At 41.3% G+C, this 21,644-nt stretch overlaps 1 protein-coding gene across 4 annotated transcripts in view; it reads left to right on the plus strand.

The window, feature by feature from the left end:
• The window catches only part of COL13A1 (collagen type XIII alpha 1 chain), a 185,096-nt gene that overhangs the window by 73,245 nt on the left and 90,207 nt on the right, over window positions 1–21,644 (plus strand). For all 4 annotated transcript variants that reach the window (XM_019538523.1, XM_019538524.1, XM_019538525.1 and 1 more), the window contains exons 4-9: window positions 1,132–1,158; window positions 5,992–6,027; window positions 9,144–9,170; window positions 12,755–12,805; window positions 18,255–18,290; window positions 20,530–20,556. In XM_019538523.1, the coding sequence (XP_019394068.1) occupies window positions 1,132–1,158; window positions 5,992–6,027; window positions 9,144–9,170; window positions 12,755–12,805; window positions 18,255–18,290; window positions 20,530–20,556 (204 nt within the window). The remainder of the gene's footprint in view (window positions 1–1,131; window positions 1,159–5,991; window positions 6,028–9,143; window positions 9,171–12,754; window positions 12,806–18,254; window positions 18,291–20,529; window positions 20,557–21,644) is intronic.

The following is a 21,644-nucleotide window of genomic DNA, read 5'->3' on the forward strand; positions in this document are numbered from 1 at the left end:
CCCCCAGCTGGTGAGTGGGGACTTTGTTTTTCAAAGAGCCGAGAGCTGGGGTGGGCAGGGCAGCCATTGCTGGGAGAGTGGGTGCGGGATGAGGCCTCTGTGATTTGGAGATTCGGCAAATTCAGAAGCAGCTGAATCTCTGAATCATATTCGGCCAAATCAATTCGGGTCAGTGATTTGAATCACCAAATCAAATCACTGTCCCCCAAATCGGCTGAATTCAAATCCAAAGCGAATACTAGCTGCTTCGCACAGGTGTAGAAACCGGTTCATGTCTGTGGCAGTGGTTCCTGAACTGCTGGTGTCATATATGTCACTCCAGGTAGTGGTTTAAAATGCTGATAAACTAAAATTTTTTATCCTGTATTCAGTGGGAGCAGCTCTTACCCTATATCCATTTAGAGTCAATTGAGGAGCTAGTTTTCACAGAATTATGCCTCCTAGATGAGAGTAATGGATGTGCATGGTTGCATTCCAAATGTGAGAAACAGATAAAGTGAAGACATTCTTTAGCTTTCCACCATCTTGAGAACATAATATCTGAAAAATGGAAGTATCTTAAATCACACATAGATGGAATCATCCTAGTATATAACAGATTTGAAAGATGTAGGCAGGGAAATTTGGAACCCAGCAATCCTGTGAGCCCAAGATCTCAGTACTGAGAAGAAAGTTTCAGCATTACAAAATGAAGTGATGCTCCAGAATTTCTCAAACTTCTTTGTAGTGTGGACCACATCTTAATAAAGAGCGTCTGAGGGACAGCTTCCCTTTCTTCACATACAGTATTTTTGTGGCAACTAAAGCAATTGTATACATGAATAATTAATATTTAGCAGAATAAAACAAAGCATAATGTTATGTGGCTAGCTTTTCATGGACTATCAAGTGTCTCCAGGGTTCATTTGGGAGTCACTGTGATGGACACAAAACAAATAGATATAAAGCTTTAAAAAAAGTGGTTGAGAGAAATGAAAAAAGCAATCCTATCTGCCTAATTAGAAAGCTGTTCACATGTTGCATGTGAACTGCTCTATTTTCTAATCATGCAATTAGACATATAGTTTCTTCTCTGATTTACCCTTTTTCATGCTTTTTGTATTAAATGCTCTTTTTTGTGCTTTCTTTCAGGGTCCTACAGGAAGAGCAGGGCTTCCGGTAAATATCTTTCCTTTACCTCTTTCTTTCCTTATTTGTTCTTACTTTCTCCCTCTCTCCTTCCCTTTTTACTTGACAGTATTTTGAAGAGAAGCCTCAAAGCTGTATAAAGTGGGTGAAGGTAGAAGTCTTAATTGGTAGACTAGGAGAGCAGGTTGTGAATGAGATATGGCTCCCAATACTGTTTCCAGTAAGAATAAAAAGAACTTTGCAGAACAAAGTTCTACGAAGTACATTTCTTACAGGTTCCTTTTGGGTTTAGGAAACATATACCTTCTTTAAGATCACCTTTTAAATAAGAGATCCCTGTCTGTCTAAGAAACCTATTTATATTATCTGCTCACTGAAAGGAGGTCATATGGCTCTGTTCAGGAAGGACTGGAAGTTCTATTTCGAGCCAATGCCATGAGGAATTTTTCAGTATATGGATTGTTCATTTTAACTGTGGAGGGATGAGAGGAACACATACATGATTAAAGAAGATGAGATAGGAAGTAGGTGTGATATGGGAGCACAGAGCTAGGCAAGGACCTGTTAATATGTGGACCTTAAATAGAGCAAGCCATCCCATTACAAGGCTGCAGTAGAGTCATCCCATAGCAGGTCATTTAGCTGCCTCTATTTCTTCATGCAAAATTTTCTTAAAAGGAAGAATTTTTTTTCATTCTCTACTTGACTTCTGTGTCAGGTTGAGAGTATATCTTCCTGACAGGAGGCATACAGTGCAGATACTTGAGGTAGCCCCACACAGCTAGCTCAGGTATCAGAAGCAATATAGTCATGTAAGGACAAATTTACTCAGCATTGTAGATATGCTTTGTAGATATATCTTGAGAGCTACCCTAATCACCTTCTGCATGTCTGCTGGACATGGAAATAACCATGGGGATTTCTTCTCCCCTCCTCCATCTCTCTGCATAGGTGCATGGAAACCAAAGAGAATGGTGACCCAGCACACTATTGAGCATAAAAGGCAGGCAGACTAGATAATGTGCCTAAGTGGTGCTCCTCCTTCCCAAGGGAGGATGGCCATGGGTTTAGGGTATTGTCCAGTCCCCAGCCCCTCTTTGTTCACCTGTAGCAGCAGAACGGAGCCTCTCATTAAATGCCACGGCTTCACTTCACTCCCTCTGGAGCAAAAGCCAGGATGTAAACTTGGAAATCCAGCTTTTTTAATCTGCCAATTTCTAAGGGATATGTAAATCCTTTTCTAACTAAATCAAAATCAGGTATTAATGATGGTAAGTGGCTGAGATAAATCATGAATAAACCATAAGGAATGTAGATTCTAGGGTCAACATGTATTCTGAAATGAGATAGCTCAGATACTTGGGTGGGATCAACGGGTGCTGCAGTGTAGCAGTCTAAAACACAACCAATGAGAAGCAGAAAAGATATCAGCTGGAAGAGAAAAATGGTCTGACAGACTGGCCCATACTCTAGTTTCATCATCATCTGAGGGCAGCAACACACAAAGCATCACAGAAGTACAAAGCCATCATCATGGACTCCCCAGTATTCTCAGACCATACTGAGTGCCACAGTGGCATGGGATTCTCTCTTTCCATGTTTGGCAGGGGCTCTGTGCCCCTTCCTCTTAGACAGAATTTTAGCTACTTGATCCAGGTGTTCATTCTTCTCAGGTTAGACCACTGCTAACTCATTCTACTTGGAGATGAATTAGCTGTCACATAAAGCATAAGGTGTCCCACTTAATGAGTAGTAAGAGATGAAGCAAAGGGTTCTGGGACCGTTTTGGTTTCCTCCTTCATCTCAGGACCAAATCCATATCTTCACTGTAGATTCTCACAGCTATTATGGACTGGGTTTAGATAGTTCAGGGTGTCCTCACTCCCTAGGCTCTCCAAGACAACAGCTCCTGTCGCTTGGACAGACCAAATCTTTCAGGCTGGAGGGGTTGGGGGATGCAGGGGTGCACCTGAAGCAAGGCCTGGGCATGGGATTCCTTGTCAGAGAAAGCCAAATAAGCCACATTCTGTCTGTGATCAGATCTAAATGAATTTGCCTTTATACAAAATGTCTCCTCAGCCATGACTTCCACAAAAAGAAAACAATAATCCACATGCCCTTCAGCCACTGAGGGAAGGGAAGAATACATCAACTTTCAAGAACACCCAGGGCTTCATCATAATTCTTATTTGGTGCTTTGACACTAAGGTTATAGGCATCTTGGAAATACAGCAGTCACTCAGATAGCAGCGGTATAAATACAGTGTTAACATACAGTGCAGGACACAAGTATTATTCATAGCTGAGTGTTATTTCCCAGCATCACATAATAGACTACTTTTTCCTCAAACATCTGGCATTTATTTGCTATACTACTAGGACCATTTCCCCCCTACTAATATTGTTTAGAGGAGCAAAATACTGTGTAGTAACATACCAAGCATGGTGCACTCATACACTACTTTGACATCAAGTACTAATGTTGCGGGCAACAATATTAGACATAGATCAATCCTGTGCAGTATCAATCATTGTGTGGTCAAATACCACTCATCATACTTACAGGAAGCTTTTCTTAACAATGGAACCAAAGTCTGAAACATCACATCACTAGAGTTCTGTACTTGACAGCTTTATAATTTGCTGCTAATTTCAGCTCTAGAGGAAAATAAGAAACTAAAAGAGAAAAAATAAAACTACAAGAAAACTCATCAATGCGTTCCAAATCAGAAGCCAATAACATCAAAGAGCAAGGCAATGGAATGGTTTGTTCTTTCAGAAGGAATTCCATTGTTCTCTATAACACATAGACAGAACTTAGATGCAGGTACAGACCGTCACCAGATAGATCAGATGCCATGCTGGTGGGTACAGAATAAAAACTTGAATATAGAGCAGATATTTCCTGTCTCCTCTCAATTTGTAGTCAGATACTGCTTGTGTAAATTATACCAAATTACTATATATTGTGTTGTTATTCAACACTTCAACTATCTCAGTAGAGATATTATTGTGATCTAATTTATCACAGCATGCCTTGCACAGGAAATAAAAGTCCATTGATTAGGGAACAATACTTTCCTATATGTACAGAATGTAAATACAGCTTTTACCTCAGTTAAATCCAGCATATGGTGAGGTACATTTAGAACATCAGTCTCAAGTATTACTTGTGTATATCAGGTAGAGAGAGAAGATGTCACTGAGAACCAGTGTCTGCAAAGAACTGAATGACAAAAAATAGTTTATCTCTTCTCCCAACTTCAAGACAGACTTTTCCATTTTGCCCTCTCTGTACACTGCTTTTTGCAGTTCCATCACTGGCAGATAGAATGGGTAGGCCACAATACAAGAATGACCAACAGTATAGTTCTGTATTTCCAGTTGATTACAGATGCTGCTGAGTGGAAAACAAATGGAATTTCTGTACACAGTTATGCATGTTGAAATTTACTTTCCTTGGCAAAGAGTTACCTGTGTAATCAGCATAGGTCTATCCCTCACGCAACACACTAACAGACACTAACTGATGTTCAGGCTCCCTGCCATGATCAAACAACTGACAAAGGACATGCAGAGTCCCTGGCAAGTGGCAGAGATAGTCTTGTTTGTCCCCTTAGGCTTGAAGTATTTTCCAGCACTGCCTATGTTGCTGTGAAATGCTGCAGACATCAGTTGTTGGCGGAAAACAGGTTTTAGGGATAGATAAATAAATAACAGAGAAGGTGTAGGCAGCAACAGTAAGTTTTATATAGTGAAGTGTTTCCAACATATCTAAACTGATGATTGGACACAGTACTGAGAGACTGTTACAATGTAATTTTGCAAAACACCATGAAATCTGCGCAACCACCAAACACATCATCATTCAGGATTTTCCAAGTATGCCTTGTACATGCTTTTTGGGGCCAAGAACATAGAGGTTTTTTAATGACATGGTTCAAATTTAAATATACTTTAAGCCACAGAACTGCAATCTATGTATGATAAAAGACTCTGATGGTGTGGTGTCCACACCTTTTGCAATTCAGTTCAAGTGTTACCTTGTACCTCTTCAGGCAGACTTATTCATGCAACATCATGTAAGGATTTTTTACACCTTCCAAATTCGCTGAGAAATATTCTTTAGAGGTTAAGGGACACAGAACATAGGCAGTATATGTAGTGTCAGCTGGATCTTGTCCCATTTTCCACATTAGTATAACTTTTAATATAATTTTCCTTTTTCTGGGTTACTGGATAATATTGACCTATTCATCACCTTTGAGAGTTATGATTTAAATTCATAATAGCTTTAGAAATAAATAACCTGTGATCACCTTTAATTAGAAAGAATTTTTTTTTTGCTATTGAAGGGATCAACTTCCCTCAATCTGGATTTCAGGAAGGGTTGAAAAATGTGATTAGATTCTTCCATTAGATCACAAACTCTTATCTTTCCTTTCTTGTCTATGTTGTCCTGAGTTTTATTGGTTCTTTAGTCATTAAGAATAACAAGCAAAGTGATGGCTTACATACATACTCATATACCCATGTTTTCAGATGTACCCAAATAAGCAGGCATATATAGAAGCACACAAACATGTTTTACACACACACACACACACACACACACACACACACGCATGTATGCACAAGCACCTACCTATGTACATACATACATAAAGCTAAACAAATGTGTATGCCCTAAAATCTAATAAAAGATACCACCTCTAACCCAAGAGTTTTGTCTGTCTATATGCCGTAAAACACACACAAAATTCTTAAACAAAGGTGCAGACACAAATCAGTTAATTTGCATCATTTTCTAGCTTCACTTATGGCCATTTTCCAATTGCCATTTGATTTTGCATTAATTGTTAGGGAGACAAAGGCACCATGGGAATCCCTGGACGACGGGTGAGTTGAAACCTCTTGCATCTGCCTGACTGACACATTTGTTTCCAAACCTGGGCTGCCTGCAGGCCATTTGGGCTGACACTTTAATTCATTCAGGAAAATAACCCTCCCAGTCTTCTGCTCTATTTCAAGGGTCTGGTTTGGGTGTGACTAGGGGGAAAAAAATCAGCAGCTTCTACCATGAGCACCATCTTAGTCATCTACTTCTCAAATTAGCTTCTGTTTAATGAGAGATGCAGAAATGCTAGGCTGCTGGTCCTATCATTTGTAATTTAATGAGGCTCTGCCCTGAAAATGAAGACACAAATCACTGGTGAGTCTCCAGGGTCTCCTACTGGATACATTTCTATATAGAAACCCAAGCACCCAAATCCAAATAAGACTATCATGAAGGGGCTTCAGGCGACTATCAGGGAATGCTGGCTGCTGCCCCCTGTCTTTGCCCGGCAAAGGGCTACCATAGTTTCATGCTGCCTACGATGTACTTGCCTCTTCATGGCTGAGAGTAGAGGAGGCACAGATTCACAATACAGATCTGTCAAAAAAAGAAATTACCATGACTGAATAATACTTTTAGTCTTTCTTGCCCTCTCACTGTATGATGCTAACTTAGCCTCCATTCTAGTCCCAGTAGAGGCATCTGTAGCACACCTTGAAGAAGAGCTGGGCAGTGCGTGTTGTGCAGCACTGCATCAATACCTCAGACATCCCTCCATTCTGCTGCTCTGCCTTCTCTTCCCTAATCTTTGTCTTTATGGACCTACTCTCTTTATTCCTTCCTATACATATTCCTATCTTTCTGAGGGAATAACCTAGCATCTTCTGGGTGGAGGAGTATATGTTTATCCTGAAACATGGACAGGACCTGAAGCCTGATGCTTTTCTCCAGATGTGACCATGCTTCACTTCAGAGATGGAGAGAAAGCTGCTTTAAACTCTTTGCCAATCCCCATTTTTAGCTGGTTATTATCTGGATTGCTCAAGCACAGTTAGCCTGGGGGGCTGTGTTATAGCCTGGAAATCTTCCACCAAAATCCTTTCCATCTTCAGCTCTGCTTGGGTAATATGAGTGCAATTGAAGATGAGTCTCTGCATGATGCCTGCACAATTTGACATGCAGCAAACATAATTAGCTAGGCTCAAAAGTGACAGTACTCTAGGAGCATGTGGGGCCAGATCTTCAAATTGTGGTGCAATTTCCTGAAGTCAATAGAGCTGCATCAGTTTAGAACATCTTAGGGACTCCCTCACAGTGTTTTTTACATAGGCTGATTAGCAAGTACAAGCTTTTTAAATTTTAGTTTAGTTTTTACAGGTACCAACAAATAATGTTAATACATACTAATGGTAAATATCCTTGAATTAATGAGTCTTCAGATCTGCCAAGCATTTACAAAAAGTAATGTCTTAATCAGCTACTAACTCTCATAAGTGGTGATGGGGGGAATATAGAAAAAGATTTGGAGATTTATCCAGTCAGAAAGGGCAAAACTATGGGTGGCTTGGGCTTTTGGAAACTACTTATGGACTGTGGTAGTTCCAGTTTGTTCCAAGCCCCCAAAGTTTGTGAAAGCAGGGGAGTCAGATACATAGGTCTGTTCATATTGTCTTTATTATGTTTGGGACAGACTCTCTCAGCAATACCTTTGTGTAGCTTTCTCTCTGCACCACCACAAAGGCCACCTCCCAATATCTGAATGGGAATGCAGCCTGCCATATGTAAGAGAGTTGGTTACTTCAGTATTCATGTGATGCCATACTTAGGAAGACTGAAGCAATGATGGTACATGGTCATGCTGTCCTTCTTATTCGGTGTTGTATTAATGGTAGAAAAAGAGGACTGGTAAAAGCTGCCTGTAGAGTCTGTTAACCTCTGGTAGGAGTCCAGAATGACTGCTAGAAATTAGCGAGGCCATCTCCTCTGAGGGACAGAGGAAGCTGGGTTTTCAACCATGGAAGTGAAGGAACAGAGCTGGCAATCCAGCCTGAGCCTTTTGGCACCATAGGGCACAGACTTCAGAGCTATCAGTTCAGTCTTTATTTAAAACCAATGCACTTTCTGCACACTTAGGCCCTAGCTTTACTGCTTTTACACTGAATACCTTACTTAGTAGGCAGGCCCACTAAAATCAGTAACTTACACAAGTGTAATAAATTACTACTTGGTGCAAAGGTGGGTGATGGAATAAGACCCTGTATCTCAAATGGGCTTGTTAGCTTGTAGTTAACTGGCCAGGTGGGACTGAATATATTAAACACATTCAACCTGTAAGATTTGAGTGTATTTTGCATATTTTCATCACATATTACATATAGCCATGCCATATATCTTTTATACATAAACTATATTTAATACCCCATCTTTGGGGCTTTTTGTAGAGGAGAAAGAAGAGAAAGAGAAGAGATCTGTGGTATCAGTATCCATAGGCCTTGCTTAAACATATGTCTCCTTCCCATTCTTCCCATGCATTCAGGTACTTTTTTCTCAGCACATTCTTCCATTCATCCTCTTACCCCTTTTCAGAGATCCTCCTACCTCACTCACAAAGGGGCTGGCCAGGAACCCCTCGCTCTTGGTCATTGTGGACCAACTGTTAGCCAGATGGCTTCTCACTATTAAGCCTACTTAGGGACTGTCATCCCAGGTATCACCTGCTCCAAGGTTCCTTGGCCAGGTCTGTTGCTGCTGCCTTGCTGATTTACAAGTTGATGGCTCTGAACTGTGGGTCAGCCTTGCTAACTATGGTGAGCTTATTGCTAACACATACTCTCTGTCCACCTCCACATTGAATGCCAAGCACCATGGCTAAAACCAAGAATTGGTTTCCTCAAACTGGCTGAAAACTCAATTGCCTTCTCTTTCAGCTGCCCTTTCCTTCAGATGCTGTAGGGGTATCCAAGCAGGAGGGGATGGTGGTGGGAAGTGGGGAAGTGAAAGTCTCTGTGCTTGTGTGCAAACTTTAAACAGAGCATGTTTCAGTGTCTGTGACCTGTTTCTTGTTGCATTGTTAAGATTTGGGGTTTAATGTGCCATTAACGCCAATTCCTGTGTTTGTCTCTCTCTCTCCCCTTCACCCTCTTGCATGTGCTGCGTGCGGCTGGTGTAACTGACCCAGGGACTAAAAGGGCAGCCTGGAGAAAAGGTGAGTCAGCTTTTTCCAGCTCATAATGTCATACCCTGACCCCTCACAGCTTCCCCTCTTAGCCATCTGAGACCCTTTCACTTCAAATCATGACAAAGTTAGACCTGTGCTTTTAAAGCCCTTTTTGTGCTTGAACCATACATTGCTCTGAATTGCCCTTTCCCGTCTTCCCTGACAATGTGAGTTTATGTCCTGAATTCTTTCCAGCCCACACAGTCTCCAATTCGTTGTTTACTATAATTTACTAACATCGTAAGTTCTAATTCAAGTGGTGGATGGGGACACTCAGTATTTCCATTAAGGCTATCCTGATTTTTCCACCATTAACTTCTTCACTGCTGACTGTTGTGCTTGGTTGGTTCTGGAAATGTGGTAAAAAAAATAGCTCTGTCTTAGTAGCTCCTAATTATTTGGTTTCCCCTAGCCACCTCTGGTCAGAGACCATGGCTTAACTGTTCCTTTCTAGAATTTAAAGCACATAGAAGAAAAGGGCCCGCTTCACACACCCCTAATGTTTGGCATCTCCTGATAGCCAGTCCACATCTTCTTATGCCAGCATGTGTTCATCTTGGGTTGATTTCAGATGCTAAAAATGATTGAATAGTTAACATATTAAAAATACTTTAAATGAGCTGCCCTGAAAAAGGTTCCATGCAAACAATGGATGATCTGTAGACAAACTTTGTTTTGTACAAGAATTTAAAAAAATCATAGCCTGTTGAGTCTTTGGGTGTTTCAGAAACTATGTATCAATTTTATATTTTATATTATAAAGCACAGTGGCATGTCAGTCATACACTTTGAAGTGCAACAAATCTTTGGTGGCCTCTATTTTTTGAAGAAAAGCTTTACTCTTTTTGTCATAATCCAAAAAGAATTCCTTCTATGAACGGCTTTGAACAAGGTTTCTTTACCTTCCTGTGATATGTCATTAAGCAGCTGCTTCACCCTTGCCCAGTTTCCCATTTTTACTCTTGATTTCCAAACTGTTTCTTCTTTTCTTTTTAGGTGAGGTAGCTAAAATATTTCCCCCAAATTCCCAGTTACTCTTCTGTTAGTTTTAGCAGAGAAAAACAGAACACAAAGTCCTTCTTCCTCTAGCCATGTGGTCCTTCTCTCTGTATTCATGTCTGATTTGAATGTTTCCAAGCTGACAGTGTTCACTCTTTTAAACAGAAGGTAACTTCCCTGGGGTCAAAGCTTTAAAACATTATTAATCTATCAAAGACTGTAGAGTAATACTTATGTGTTAACCTCACTTTTATCTGAGAAAGTTGCTATCCAGGTCTGGATTAGGCCTTTGCAGCTTAGGCCTATGAAAAAATATAACCAGAGAAAATATAACCATGACATTTCATGGGAGTGGGGCAAGGGCTTGGGAAGCGGATATGGCCAGAGTGTACCACATTCTAGTCACCCTGAGGTGGCTTAAATGACCCTTGGTGACTCTTTCAGCTGGGGTAAGCTGAAGAAACCCTGTAAAGTTCTAACTTGTGTTAGGACTTTACAGGGCTGAATGCATAGTATTTACTAAAGGCATAGTATTCACTGTATTTGTATGTGTGTAACATGTTGATTCAAAGAGTCATGACCAGTGATAGTTTGTCCAAATAAAGGAGAAGAACTTCTTACTGCTACCTGCTGGTGGCATTACTCTTTGGCTTCACATGATAGTGTCCTGTACTTCTGATGCTGAAGGTTTCTGGTTGTATCTGCTCTGTCATTTGTGTACATAAGTCAAAGTGCACAGCTTGATCACTTAAATGATCTGATTGTATAAAGCTGCATGTATACAAATTGAATCTGGATTCAGGCTCCTTGGTAATATGACCCTAAATATCTAAAATTTGCATACAATTCACAATTAAATCCCTTTATTTTGCCTCCATGCCAGACGCAACTGATTGTAGAAATCATTTGTTACTAAAGGAGCCCACTGTTTGTGCTTCAGATTAAGGGAAGCACCCCAAGTTCTTGCAGCAGATGAAGTACCCTCAAGGGCTACAAGGCCTGTGTACGCCAGGGGGCCCAGGACCCAGAAACAATCCAGACCCCGGGTGGTGACAGTGCTTACCCTCAGGCTTGTGGGTGTGCTCCAGGAAGGGGGTCAGCTGGACATGAGGCACCTCCAGGGAGGTACTCCGAGCCTGGAAGGTGGTTGGCTCAACAGAGGAGTACCCCCTACTGGCTCTCCACATGTTTATTTTATTTATTAGGTATTTATTTCAGGGATTGTTTTCCTATACTGTACATCAAACTGCTTCCATCTGGAGTGATTTAGTTTAAATTAGACCTAAACTTCTGCATTTCGACCTGGTCACTAAATCTCATTTGACCCATTCAGAGAATCATAACCACTGGAGCTGAAAAAGAACAGGGGGTTACAATGTGTTCTCTCACCCTTTCCCTATTCTGCACTATAGAATATAGTCTCTAGGGTATGTTCAGAGCTGTGTTATCCAGTCAGTATTTTAATCTCTTCTATGGAGGTGCTTAACTGACCTTTGGAGAATACTCATATACTTAGTGATCTTGTTTCTTACTTTTACATAATACCTTTCATTCTAAAGACACCCAGAGCACTTTACTGGCTTTATAAAGACTGTATATATTAGGAATACAAGGGCCACTAAAGTATAGGGGAATATAGGGGCCACTAAAGTATAGATACATATGGAGAGAGGGGGATGTGACAGCTGTTTGAAGAGCACACAGCTATAGACTGGAACAGGAAGTGAAGATCACTATCATCAATAGAAATTGGCAAGGAAAATTTAGGGAAGCAGAATACAAGTGTGCAAGTTGAAGTTTAGCCAGAACTCTCAGGCAAACACTTTTTGGCTCTGACATAAAGTATCACAAAGCATTTCATGTTCAGAAGAGATCAGGGTCTCTGTTATACACTTTATTTCAAAGAAAGTGTTTTATATTTCATGTATCTATAATTTTTTGCAGTCTAAGCTCTATTTTGCTGTATAAAACTGCATGCATTTAGCACACTATATTAATCATTTTCCAGACTAAAAGAAGGTGAAGCTTCATGCTGAACCAGAACAAGTGATTATAGAGGAAGAGATAAATGTGAGTTCCCTGGGCAGAAGGAAAGCATGAGTGCTTGCAGGCATTAAATGAGGTCTTCACTTTCTCTCTCAAGGCACTGAAGATGACACCAGTAACTCTTCAAGAGAGAGGGAGTGTTCAAAATGGCCACATTTCATGCACAGGTCAGGCCGAGTAGGTCTCCTATCCCACTTGGGAAGGGGGAGCCGAACAATCAACATTTAAATCCCAGTCTTTATAGAAAATAGTATGAATCATTTTTATGTTAATCTCCTTTTTTAATTCTTTCTTCCTTCTCCTTATTATCTCACTCAACCACCTCTCTGTCCTGCTCTCTATGGATTCACTCTCTGCCATTATTTGACCTTGATCTAATTTTTTCCTCCTTTGCCTTCTTACAAGTTCTTTTACTTCTTTCTCCCTACTTCTCTCATTTTCTTCCATCCTCACCTTCCAATTCTTGCCCTTGTTAAACTCCCTTTTCTCAATCTCTTCTGCCTCTCTTTCTCTTTGTCTCCTTACAGGGAGCTCCAGGAGAAGCGGGCATGTCCATCATTGGGCCCCGAGGGCCTCCTGTAAGTTATTTGTGCTCTATTTTTGAAAGGTACAGGATGTGGGTGAATTACAGAAAAAAACTTAGGAGGGGCAGCAAGTCACCAGCCTCATTCTGAGAGACTCAGTAACATGACATTGTGGTTTCCACATCTTGGCAGGTTTGCTTGTATAAAAATATTATATACTAAATATAATAAAATTACAGCTTGTAGTGCTAGAACAAGTGAGCACAGAATACTTTAAAAGGAAAACATATTGGGATCCCCAGTGGTTTTCTCTGCTGTATTTAAAAGGAAGATTCCTCCTTTTTGGCAGCAGAAATGACCCCAGCCTTGGTGGCAGACATCCTTTGCTTTGGGGGAAGCATGTCTTTTTTGGCAACATGTTCTCTGCCTTCAGTCTTGTTGACAGGTGGCATTTCTTCAGCTTTACAGAATGTGCCTGAGGTTGGGGCTGGGCAAATGGCTGCTGGAGCTGGCAAAAAAAATGGATCACTTTGAATTTTTTAACCCGATGGTATAGGCCCAAATTTGTTTCTCAAGTGGGTTAAGAAATGACAAATGCTATTTTTTTTATTAATGCAGATCTGGAGTTTCTCTTGAAAAGTTCAGTAAACAGCTCACCTAGTTTTATCTTGAGGCTTCTTTTGCCAGTGTAAATTAGGTGGAGGCTGTGACAAAGCTATGCCCCCGTGATAGACCTCAGTGCTGCAAACAGTTCCACACAGATCCAGAGGTACGTCTACCTAAAACAGCTTGCAGGATTAAGGTCTTCATGTCCCAGAAAGCACCAAGGGTTAGCAAGAAGTGTTATGCATCCTGCCAGTCCTTCTTGAGCTGAAATTCACATATCAAGTACTCCCTAGCACAACAAATGCATGGTGTTGTCCAGAAATCTGCTAATTTATTTTCTTTACATCCATGCAAAACTAGTTTTCCATTTTACTTCTAGCAATGTTTGGCTACTGTTTAGATTTGTAACATGAGCATGCATTCATTTTGCTAGAGGTCCCTGCTTTAACTTCATGCTGTGGAAAAAAGTAAGGCATGTGTGGTCCCCATCTTTCAGGCCCAGAGCATGGTTGCCCCTCTAGCAGCAATTTCAAAAAGCATTTTTCACCTATAAGGAAATTAAATTTGAAATCAATCTTCATAAAGACGTTACTGAGCCTTACACCATGCGTATTAGCCAAGATAGCCAGTATGTGCCAAATATTCACTCTACAGATTTGCTATATTTTTGCTGCTCTACAGAATACTGCCCCTACAGATTTTATTACTGCTTTATTCCAGTCAAGAGTCCCAGGTCAATCCATTCTGATGCACTGAGATTTCCATAGCAGCATGAGAAAAAGAGGTTTGATTCTCCTTCCTCAAGGGTAACTTCCTCTTTTGAATAACCTCTGTGAAGAGTAGTGTCCTTGACCTGGAGAGAGGGTGGGGACCTAGTGAACTTTCATTTCACAGCTAGCAGGTTGAGGTCAGGTGAAAGAGATATAGGCAGCTTGAACTGTCAGCTGCATCTGGCTTTCCAATTACTTTCTAAAAGTCCCATGGTAAGTGTTCCTAATCAGAAACAGCTTAGTTTGTTCCCTGGGCCACCTAGCCTCCACTCTCTGCAGTTTGATAAATGACAAAACCAAACAAGGAAACAAATGCAAAAATGTTGGGCTCTTCACAAGACAATGATTTTTATATTAATGGCTGAAGTTTTCTAAAAAGCAGATAGTCTTTTATTGTTTGTGCTAAATTGCAAAAGTGCTTTAGCCAGAAGGTTTCTGATAGGTAGCTTTTAGCAACAGTAAAGGAGGACAACAGGATGTCAAGTAGGGAAAGAGGCCCTGCGATATAAAGTGGAACACATTTTTCATTAGACTGTGAACTGGAGCTGCTCTCTGACATTGGCAGAGATATTTTACTGTCACAATTCTTCTAGCCAAGAACAAGCAGTTGTCCCAAGTCTAGTCAAATGTTAGCCACATCTGTCTCTTGAACTCAAGTGCACACTTTTAATTTTCAATGGGAAGAGCTCAGCCTAAGCACTTCTGGAGACTATAAAAGGGTCTTCCAGAATAGTGGGGAATAGTGGACACAGGGGAAAGGAGGTTGCTGTTCAGAACTGATGTGCTTTGGCAGAGCTGTGCTGTGATCCAGGAGTGGAATTTCAAATGGTGTTGCAGAGCAGGGTCTGCACATTGACACAATGCCAGCACCCACAGAGGGAACTCAGTTCCTTAGTTTTGAATAAGTAACCAGCCTGAAGGTAGTGCAGGTGTCATGAGACTTGTAATTGGACATCACTTTTGTCAGCCCCTTTATTGTTGTAGTTTCTTCAGAGATAGGTACTGCCCTTTGCCTATAAGGCACATTGTTTCTATCCAGCACAATCTCAGTATGAGAACCATCAATGTGAGCACTCCTGCTGTATTTCATTAACTGTCCTGCTATAGGAGGGAGTGATGGTTAGAGAAGGTGCAAGGCATAAAATGAAGGAGACTTTATATGGCAAATTATATTTAAAATGGATGTTTGTTTACCATTGTTAAAATTCACCTCCTCTACCTCCAATGTGTATTGCAAAGATTATATGATTTCATGGGAAGCTGGATAAAAGGCAGGGCAGAGTGTCACCTTAGAAACCTTTCATAGAATCTGCTAAAGTAGTTTGCTGCCTACTAAAGTTCATGCCCCTCTAAACAAGATAGTTTCTAAGGCCATGCCTACACATGCACTTTAATGTGTACTAGCCTATTTTAATGTGCATTAAAACATGCTGTTTCACTGATGTGCACTAAAATAAGCTAATGCACCTTTTTGTAGTACCTCAGAATGGAGGTATTAGATTTAATGTGCATTACGTAAACCACATTAATGAACATGTAGACTTGCCCTAAGGTCCCACCCAGGCCTGCCTTCTGCCTGACTTTGTATTAACACAGCTAACTATCTCAGTGCTCATAGGGAGCTGGTGATAAGTATGAAGGATCAACTAATGCCAAAGGGAAATGAAGAAACAGTGGAGAGATAGGCCACTTTGGGAAGATCTGTAATGACAAACAGTTTCCAGATTTTCCTTTTGCAGGAAAGAGGAGGTCAATGTTTTCACATCCAGACTTTTCAGCTGCTTAATTTCTCTTCAAGCCTTCTGGCCAAAGAGAAGCATTATGTTGAGAGTGGCAAGAGCAGACACTCTCCATGATTTGGCAACTCTCAGGGCCATATACTTGATATGAACAATTGTTGAAGAAGACATGACAAAATAACATTTCTTGGAATCTTTAGTTGCTGATCTTTGTTTTGGCCTTTTATTGTTCAGTGTCTAGCCAAGGAGTAAAAAGGAACAGTTTATAGTTTACAAGAAAGGTAGCAAAGGCCAAATTGCACCATTTCCTTATTTCCTCCTCAATTCTTTTCCTAGCACCCTTTGTCCATGGGAGTGGTCCAAATAGGATCAAAATGCAGTGATTTATGAATGGGATCCCTTGATTCTCACCCTTTCAGAAATCACCAGTGAACGGATCTTTGAATTTATAACACATCTTCTCCCCTGGTCATCAGCCAACAGAGCCAGGTGGTTTTATATGTATCCTGCAAAGGAACTATGACCAAGTTCAACTTAGCAAAGTTTTAAAAAACAGTGCAAATGATTCAGTCACGCTAGCACTGTGAATAAAAACACCATTGTTTGCTGCAATTTGAGACATTTTATAGTAGCTGGAGTTCTCTAGAGGCCTGCAGAAAAGATTTGGGGGCCCAATTCTATGTTGTACTAAGGCTCCATTATGTCACTCCAGAGGTGTAAAGGGGCTGCAAAGGGGTAGAAGCAGCCTTTGTGGAATATCCCAAGGTTGGGGGCTCCTTCTACTGCCAGAATGGCCCCCATCTGGTTTTCCTTCCAGTCTCCAGCACCTGTCAGGGTGAGCCAAGGATAGGAAGAGGTGAGGGCAGGCATTGCTTTGCTCAGGCTATTACCCATTTCCCATAGCCTTTTGGACCTAGTCTTACAAAGTTGCATGTTTCCTTACCAACTAATTGCTTGCTGCCGCGCTGATCTGTGTTGTTAAACATAGTGATGGAGGAATTAAGAGTGCTGAGATTCATTTGATTTCAGAAGTGCAGCACCAAAAGCATTGTCTCTCCCTTATATTTTACTCCACCTTTTTCCCAACCCAACCAGATATCTTGTCTGATTTTCCAGGCCCCTCTTTCCTACTCTGAATACATCCCCAGCACCCAAAACCCTCCCCTTCAGTGAATCTTTGCTGCTTCTTCACTGAGAGAATCAAAGGGCAGTGACCTGGAAACAGTTGTATTCAAATGTTAAATGCTCAGGGACTTCCCCCCACCAATCAGCAGTGTCCAAAAAAACATTTCCCTCCCCAGATTAGAACCCAGAGAAGTCTCAAAACATGCAATATTTGACAAGAAAACTTAGCCCAGCAGAGAGGGTGAAGCCTACTGATATTTGCAAAAGATGGCTTTCAGGAAAGCTGCAACAACAGTATAGTAGAGGAGTAAAAAATAGAATTTATTTCATCCAGTTATTTCAGCCTCAAAGGGCTAATTTCAAGACCTGGCTGAAATTCAGTTCTTGATTTTTTTCCCCCCAAGCTTCACACACATTTAGCTAAATGAGGATTAAGCTGTCCTGTTAATAAAGAAAATGTATAGGAGGTCTGTGGCCTAGAATTTGGTGTACTGAAAATTAGTAGTCAGCATGCTTTCATTATCTAATTGGTCCTAGGTTGTTGAACCTAAGATGAGTAATAGCAGATATGTCATAGTCCATTGGGCCAGTGACTGCTGCCATCTGTTAGGATTACGTCCTGGATTAGAGAGATAGAAATTAACTATTGGAAAAGATGTAGGAGGGAGGGATTTATATTTAGAATACCCTGTTCATATTATACAAAATATCTTTTTTCTTTAGGTCCTGCAGAAGATTTATGCTCCAAAATATTCTTTGTGGTCAAAATTAATGCCCTAGGGCCCCAGCCTGGAATGTGACTGTAGGATACAAACTATAATGATCTGCAGGATTTTGTGCAGCACCCAGTGCTAACACCTTGTACAACATAGCAAGAGGTTACCATCATGCATTTCTAGGACATGAACTCAAGCTCTTAAAAGCACTCCTGAGGGCCAGTTCTTGAGATAAGGGCACCCCTTTAATTAACTCAGAAACTTCAGACAAATAGCTGAGAGTCCAAACTAGATTACTTCCAGCACTGCCCTAGCCCTGCAAATAATGAAGGGATGATTAGAGACTTCTCTGTTTTCCCAGTTGCCTTGTTCTTTTAAAACACTCTTGAATCTTGGGTGACTAGCCCAAGCACTGCAGTGATACCGCAGAGAGAGCAGGTTGTAGGGAATTAAATCAGGAAGCCTAAAATGAAGTGTTGTTGGGCAGAAACACTGTGTTACTCACACATTTATTTAAACTTCCCTGTCTCTGCTTTATTCTTCTCAGGGACAGCCTGGAACAAGAGGTTTTCCTGGATTTCCGGTAAGTGCAACTGCTAGTTTATGATGCATATATGCACAGTATTGCCAGCTAGCATCAGTACTGCTGCTTTATTTCTCAGCATTTCTATCCTAAACCAAGGACCCAACATGTCATTTAAAAGTTTTTTCCTGTTTCATTATTATTTTCTTTTCTCTTTAATGCTACCTGGAAAACACACACACACATACACATACTCAAAACCCTAAAGGATTTTTTTTAAACCCGATGTTAAAATAACATAGCTTAAGCCAGGTCTGTGTTGTAAAATACCACACAACGAAGAAAATCAACTCAAAGTAAGTGAAATTTTAGCTTTAATGGACTTCAGTGTGATACTGCAATAATAGAGAGCCTCTCAGATTCATCCAGACCTCTGTGCAGTGTAGCACAGCTACTGACCTCACCAGGCAGAGAGTCCCAGCAGGGGGAGGGGGAAAGGATAAAGGCATGGATGGAATTTCTTCAGCAGGACCGTAAAGTTAAAGATATAGCTGTGACTTTACAGCTTTGCAAAGGGCAAGGTAACAAAAAATAAATCCTGGGAAGTATGAAAAAATCCCCATGTCCGTTCCATGCTTCCTGTTAAGGCAGTCTGGCCACACTACCCTCACTATCTACTCTGTTTCAAAACACTGCATTTACTATATATTAATTTATTCTGGAGATGTAAGAAGCTAAGATTACTTCTGCCACTCATACCCTTCTTCAAGTCAGCCCAGGCTCCAATGGGGAGACTGGAAATTGTCATTCAAGGGTAGGTTATGAAGCTGTACGGATCTTCAGGGGGTTACCTTAGACATGGAAAAAAACCCTCAAGAATCTACCATCATTGAGCCCACTAAGCTTTGTGCTGTAACTTTCTCTGGAAGTTAGTAAATACCAGAGAGCCACCCTCACTTTGGTAAGAGCAAAACACAGAAGAGAAGGGAGTCTCTTCTGTACTTGGTGGTTTTTGAGGTTTGAGCATCCTGACAGCAAACTCAGTGATATGACAAAGCTGACCCCATTCCAAGCACCAGGACCTTCTGGGTTGTCTTCTAAAGCTTTGTGGCACCTATAGCTTCAAGGTTATTTTTAATGTTCATTGTTTAGAATTAATGAGGTTTTTTTTCATTTTTGTCTAGCTGACATAGTGGTTTAAATTTTTTCAAAAATACAAAATGCTCTGTTTTCCGTTATATTTTTCCAACCACTTATATTCTTTGAACATTCATTCAACCAGTTTCCTAGTAGAATGCTACTTCCTGCCACAGCCAGGAGTCCTACCATCAGGATTACCCAAGGAAGCAGGGATAGCTTTCAGCAGATTAGGGAGCTTACTCTCCACATTTTGGTGATGGTGGGGAGAGAGGCGTTACGGAAAAGAGAAAGTGGAGTTACTCCTTTCATTACAGTAGATGTAGTCAATTTTTAAATTTAAAAAAAAGTTAAATGGCAAGAGACCTGGATGAAGTCAGATCTGTGCTCTGTTTCTGATGACTGAAGTATGAGGTTTAGTGTGGAGGAGGGCAATGTGGAAGAAGAGCCTGAAGAGATGTTAATGCTTTCAGGAAGCTGTAGAGAAGTACAGCGTGGATATTTTGGTGTCCAAAAACATTGAAAAAAGCATTATTATTTTCCTTCTTTGCCAATTTTTGTACCCTCCCCCCATTGCCCTACTCCTGTCCCAGTCACTGGCTTCTCAGCAACCCTGCTAGTCCCATGGATTTCACACGTTTGAACACAGCATTATACTTACCAACCTTTCCATTAAGGAGAACTATGAGGGACATTCAAAGCATGTCAAGGCCATGACCTGAGGAAAGGTGCTTTGTGCTCAAAAACTTGTCTAATATCTCCCTCAACTATACCGCTGGTCCAAGAAAAGATTTTGACAACCCCCTTCCTGGTCCCCTGCCTCTTACATATTCCCCATGTAGTCAGGCAAGCAACTCCTCTGGGGGCAAGAGAGGATATACATTAGCCATCCAGTATACCCAGTAAGACAGAGAGCAAGAGGCCAAGAGAAGGAGTCTCCTACAGGAACCCTCCACTGTGGCAGGCAATTTTATTTCCTTTGTCTTCCATTTCTTTCTTGTCCTTGTCTCCTCTGCCTTGAGTCTAAAGAGGTCCATTGTATAAAACTGCATCACATCCTTCCTTCACTGTTCTTTACATCCTGTATGATCTTCCTCACAACTAATTCTCTGTGGGCTCCCCAGTGAATTGATTTCCCATCACCTTTCTCTTTTTTTTCCAGGGCCCTATTGGTTTGGATGGCAAGCCAGTAAGTAAAACACTTCTTTCTCCCTACCTATGTCCCTTGAGTTGACTACCTGGACAGGAGAACTGCTACACAGTGAAAGTGTTCTTTTTTTAAAGATTTTTGTGAAGTCTGTGCACCTAAAGAAGGGTTTACAACATGAGTGTTGGCACTGGATATATGACTCAGCTCTTATACCTTTGTTCCAGCCAAGCACAACCCTCAGATCGACCACAACCTTTCCATTCAATAATAAGCAAATTTATTGATACAGAGAGATAACAAAAAAGCAACAATACAAACAATTCTATGTCTACCAATTCTAGGGTTGTCATCAGAGTCAAAGTACATCTGGTCAGGATGCAGGCTGCACTCTGAGGCTCTGTCTCTTAGGTGTCAGCAGTCTGGAGGTGGGATGCCGAGGCCCACAGCCCCCCTCAAGGGGTACATGAGACAGGCTGCTGGTATGTCTTTCCATGGTGACCTTAGGGACCCTTCCCAGGGAATGGGGATGGGGACCCCTCTCAGGGAGGAGTAGGAGGAGGAACCAGGAGGGATGAGACAAAGGAAGAGAAGGAGAGACATCAAGGAGGGACAGGGAGGGACCCTTTGTTACTCTCAAGTATCTGCTTTTGTATTCTCTTTTCCCCTTAATGACTCCTGATGACTCTTCATCCATGGCTCTGTCTGGTTGGTTGTGGTCACACGTCCACACAGCCTTCCAGGCTATCTCCTAATTTGGTCTGTTCCCCCAAACCTGGAACTCAAGCTCCCCCCTCCCCCCACTGCTCTGGGGCCTTGTAGCTGGTGTCACTTATCTCATGTTATATTTCCTTGGTTCCCAGGCTGTGTCCTTGTTGTGTTAGACAAACTGCCTGCCTTGAAGGCTGTGACCTTGTGTTATGGCATGCCCCCCTCAATTCTCAGGCTGTGACCATCCATTGGCTTTGTCATGCTAGACAGCCTGTCTGCATCCAGGGCTATATGGGACTGTGTGTGTGAAACCCAGGCTCTTCCAAAGCAATTAACCCCTCCTGCCCATCTTGAACCCTTAAAATGCATGTATCTATACCTACAAGACAATTCACTCCCCAAACCCCCCAGACCTTTAA

The sequence above is a fragment of the Crocodylus porosus genome, unplaced genomic scaffold (assembly GCF_001723895.1).
Source record: "Crocodylus porosus isolate Cpor-Errol unplaced genomic scaffold, CroPor_comp1, whole genome shotgun sequence".
NCBI classification, from domain to species: domain Eukaryota; kingdom Metazoa; phylum Chordata; order Crocodylia; family Crocodylidae; genus Crocodylus; species Crocodylus porosus.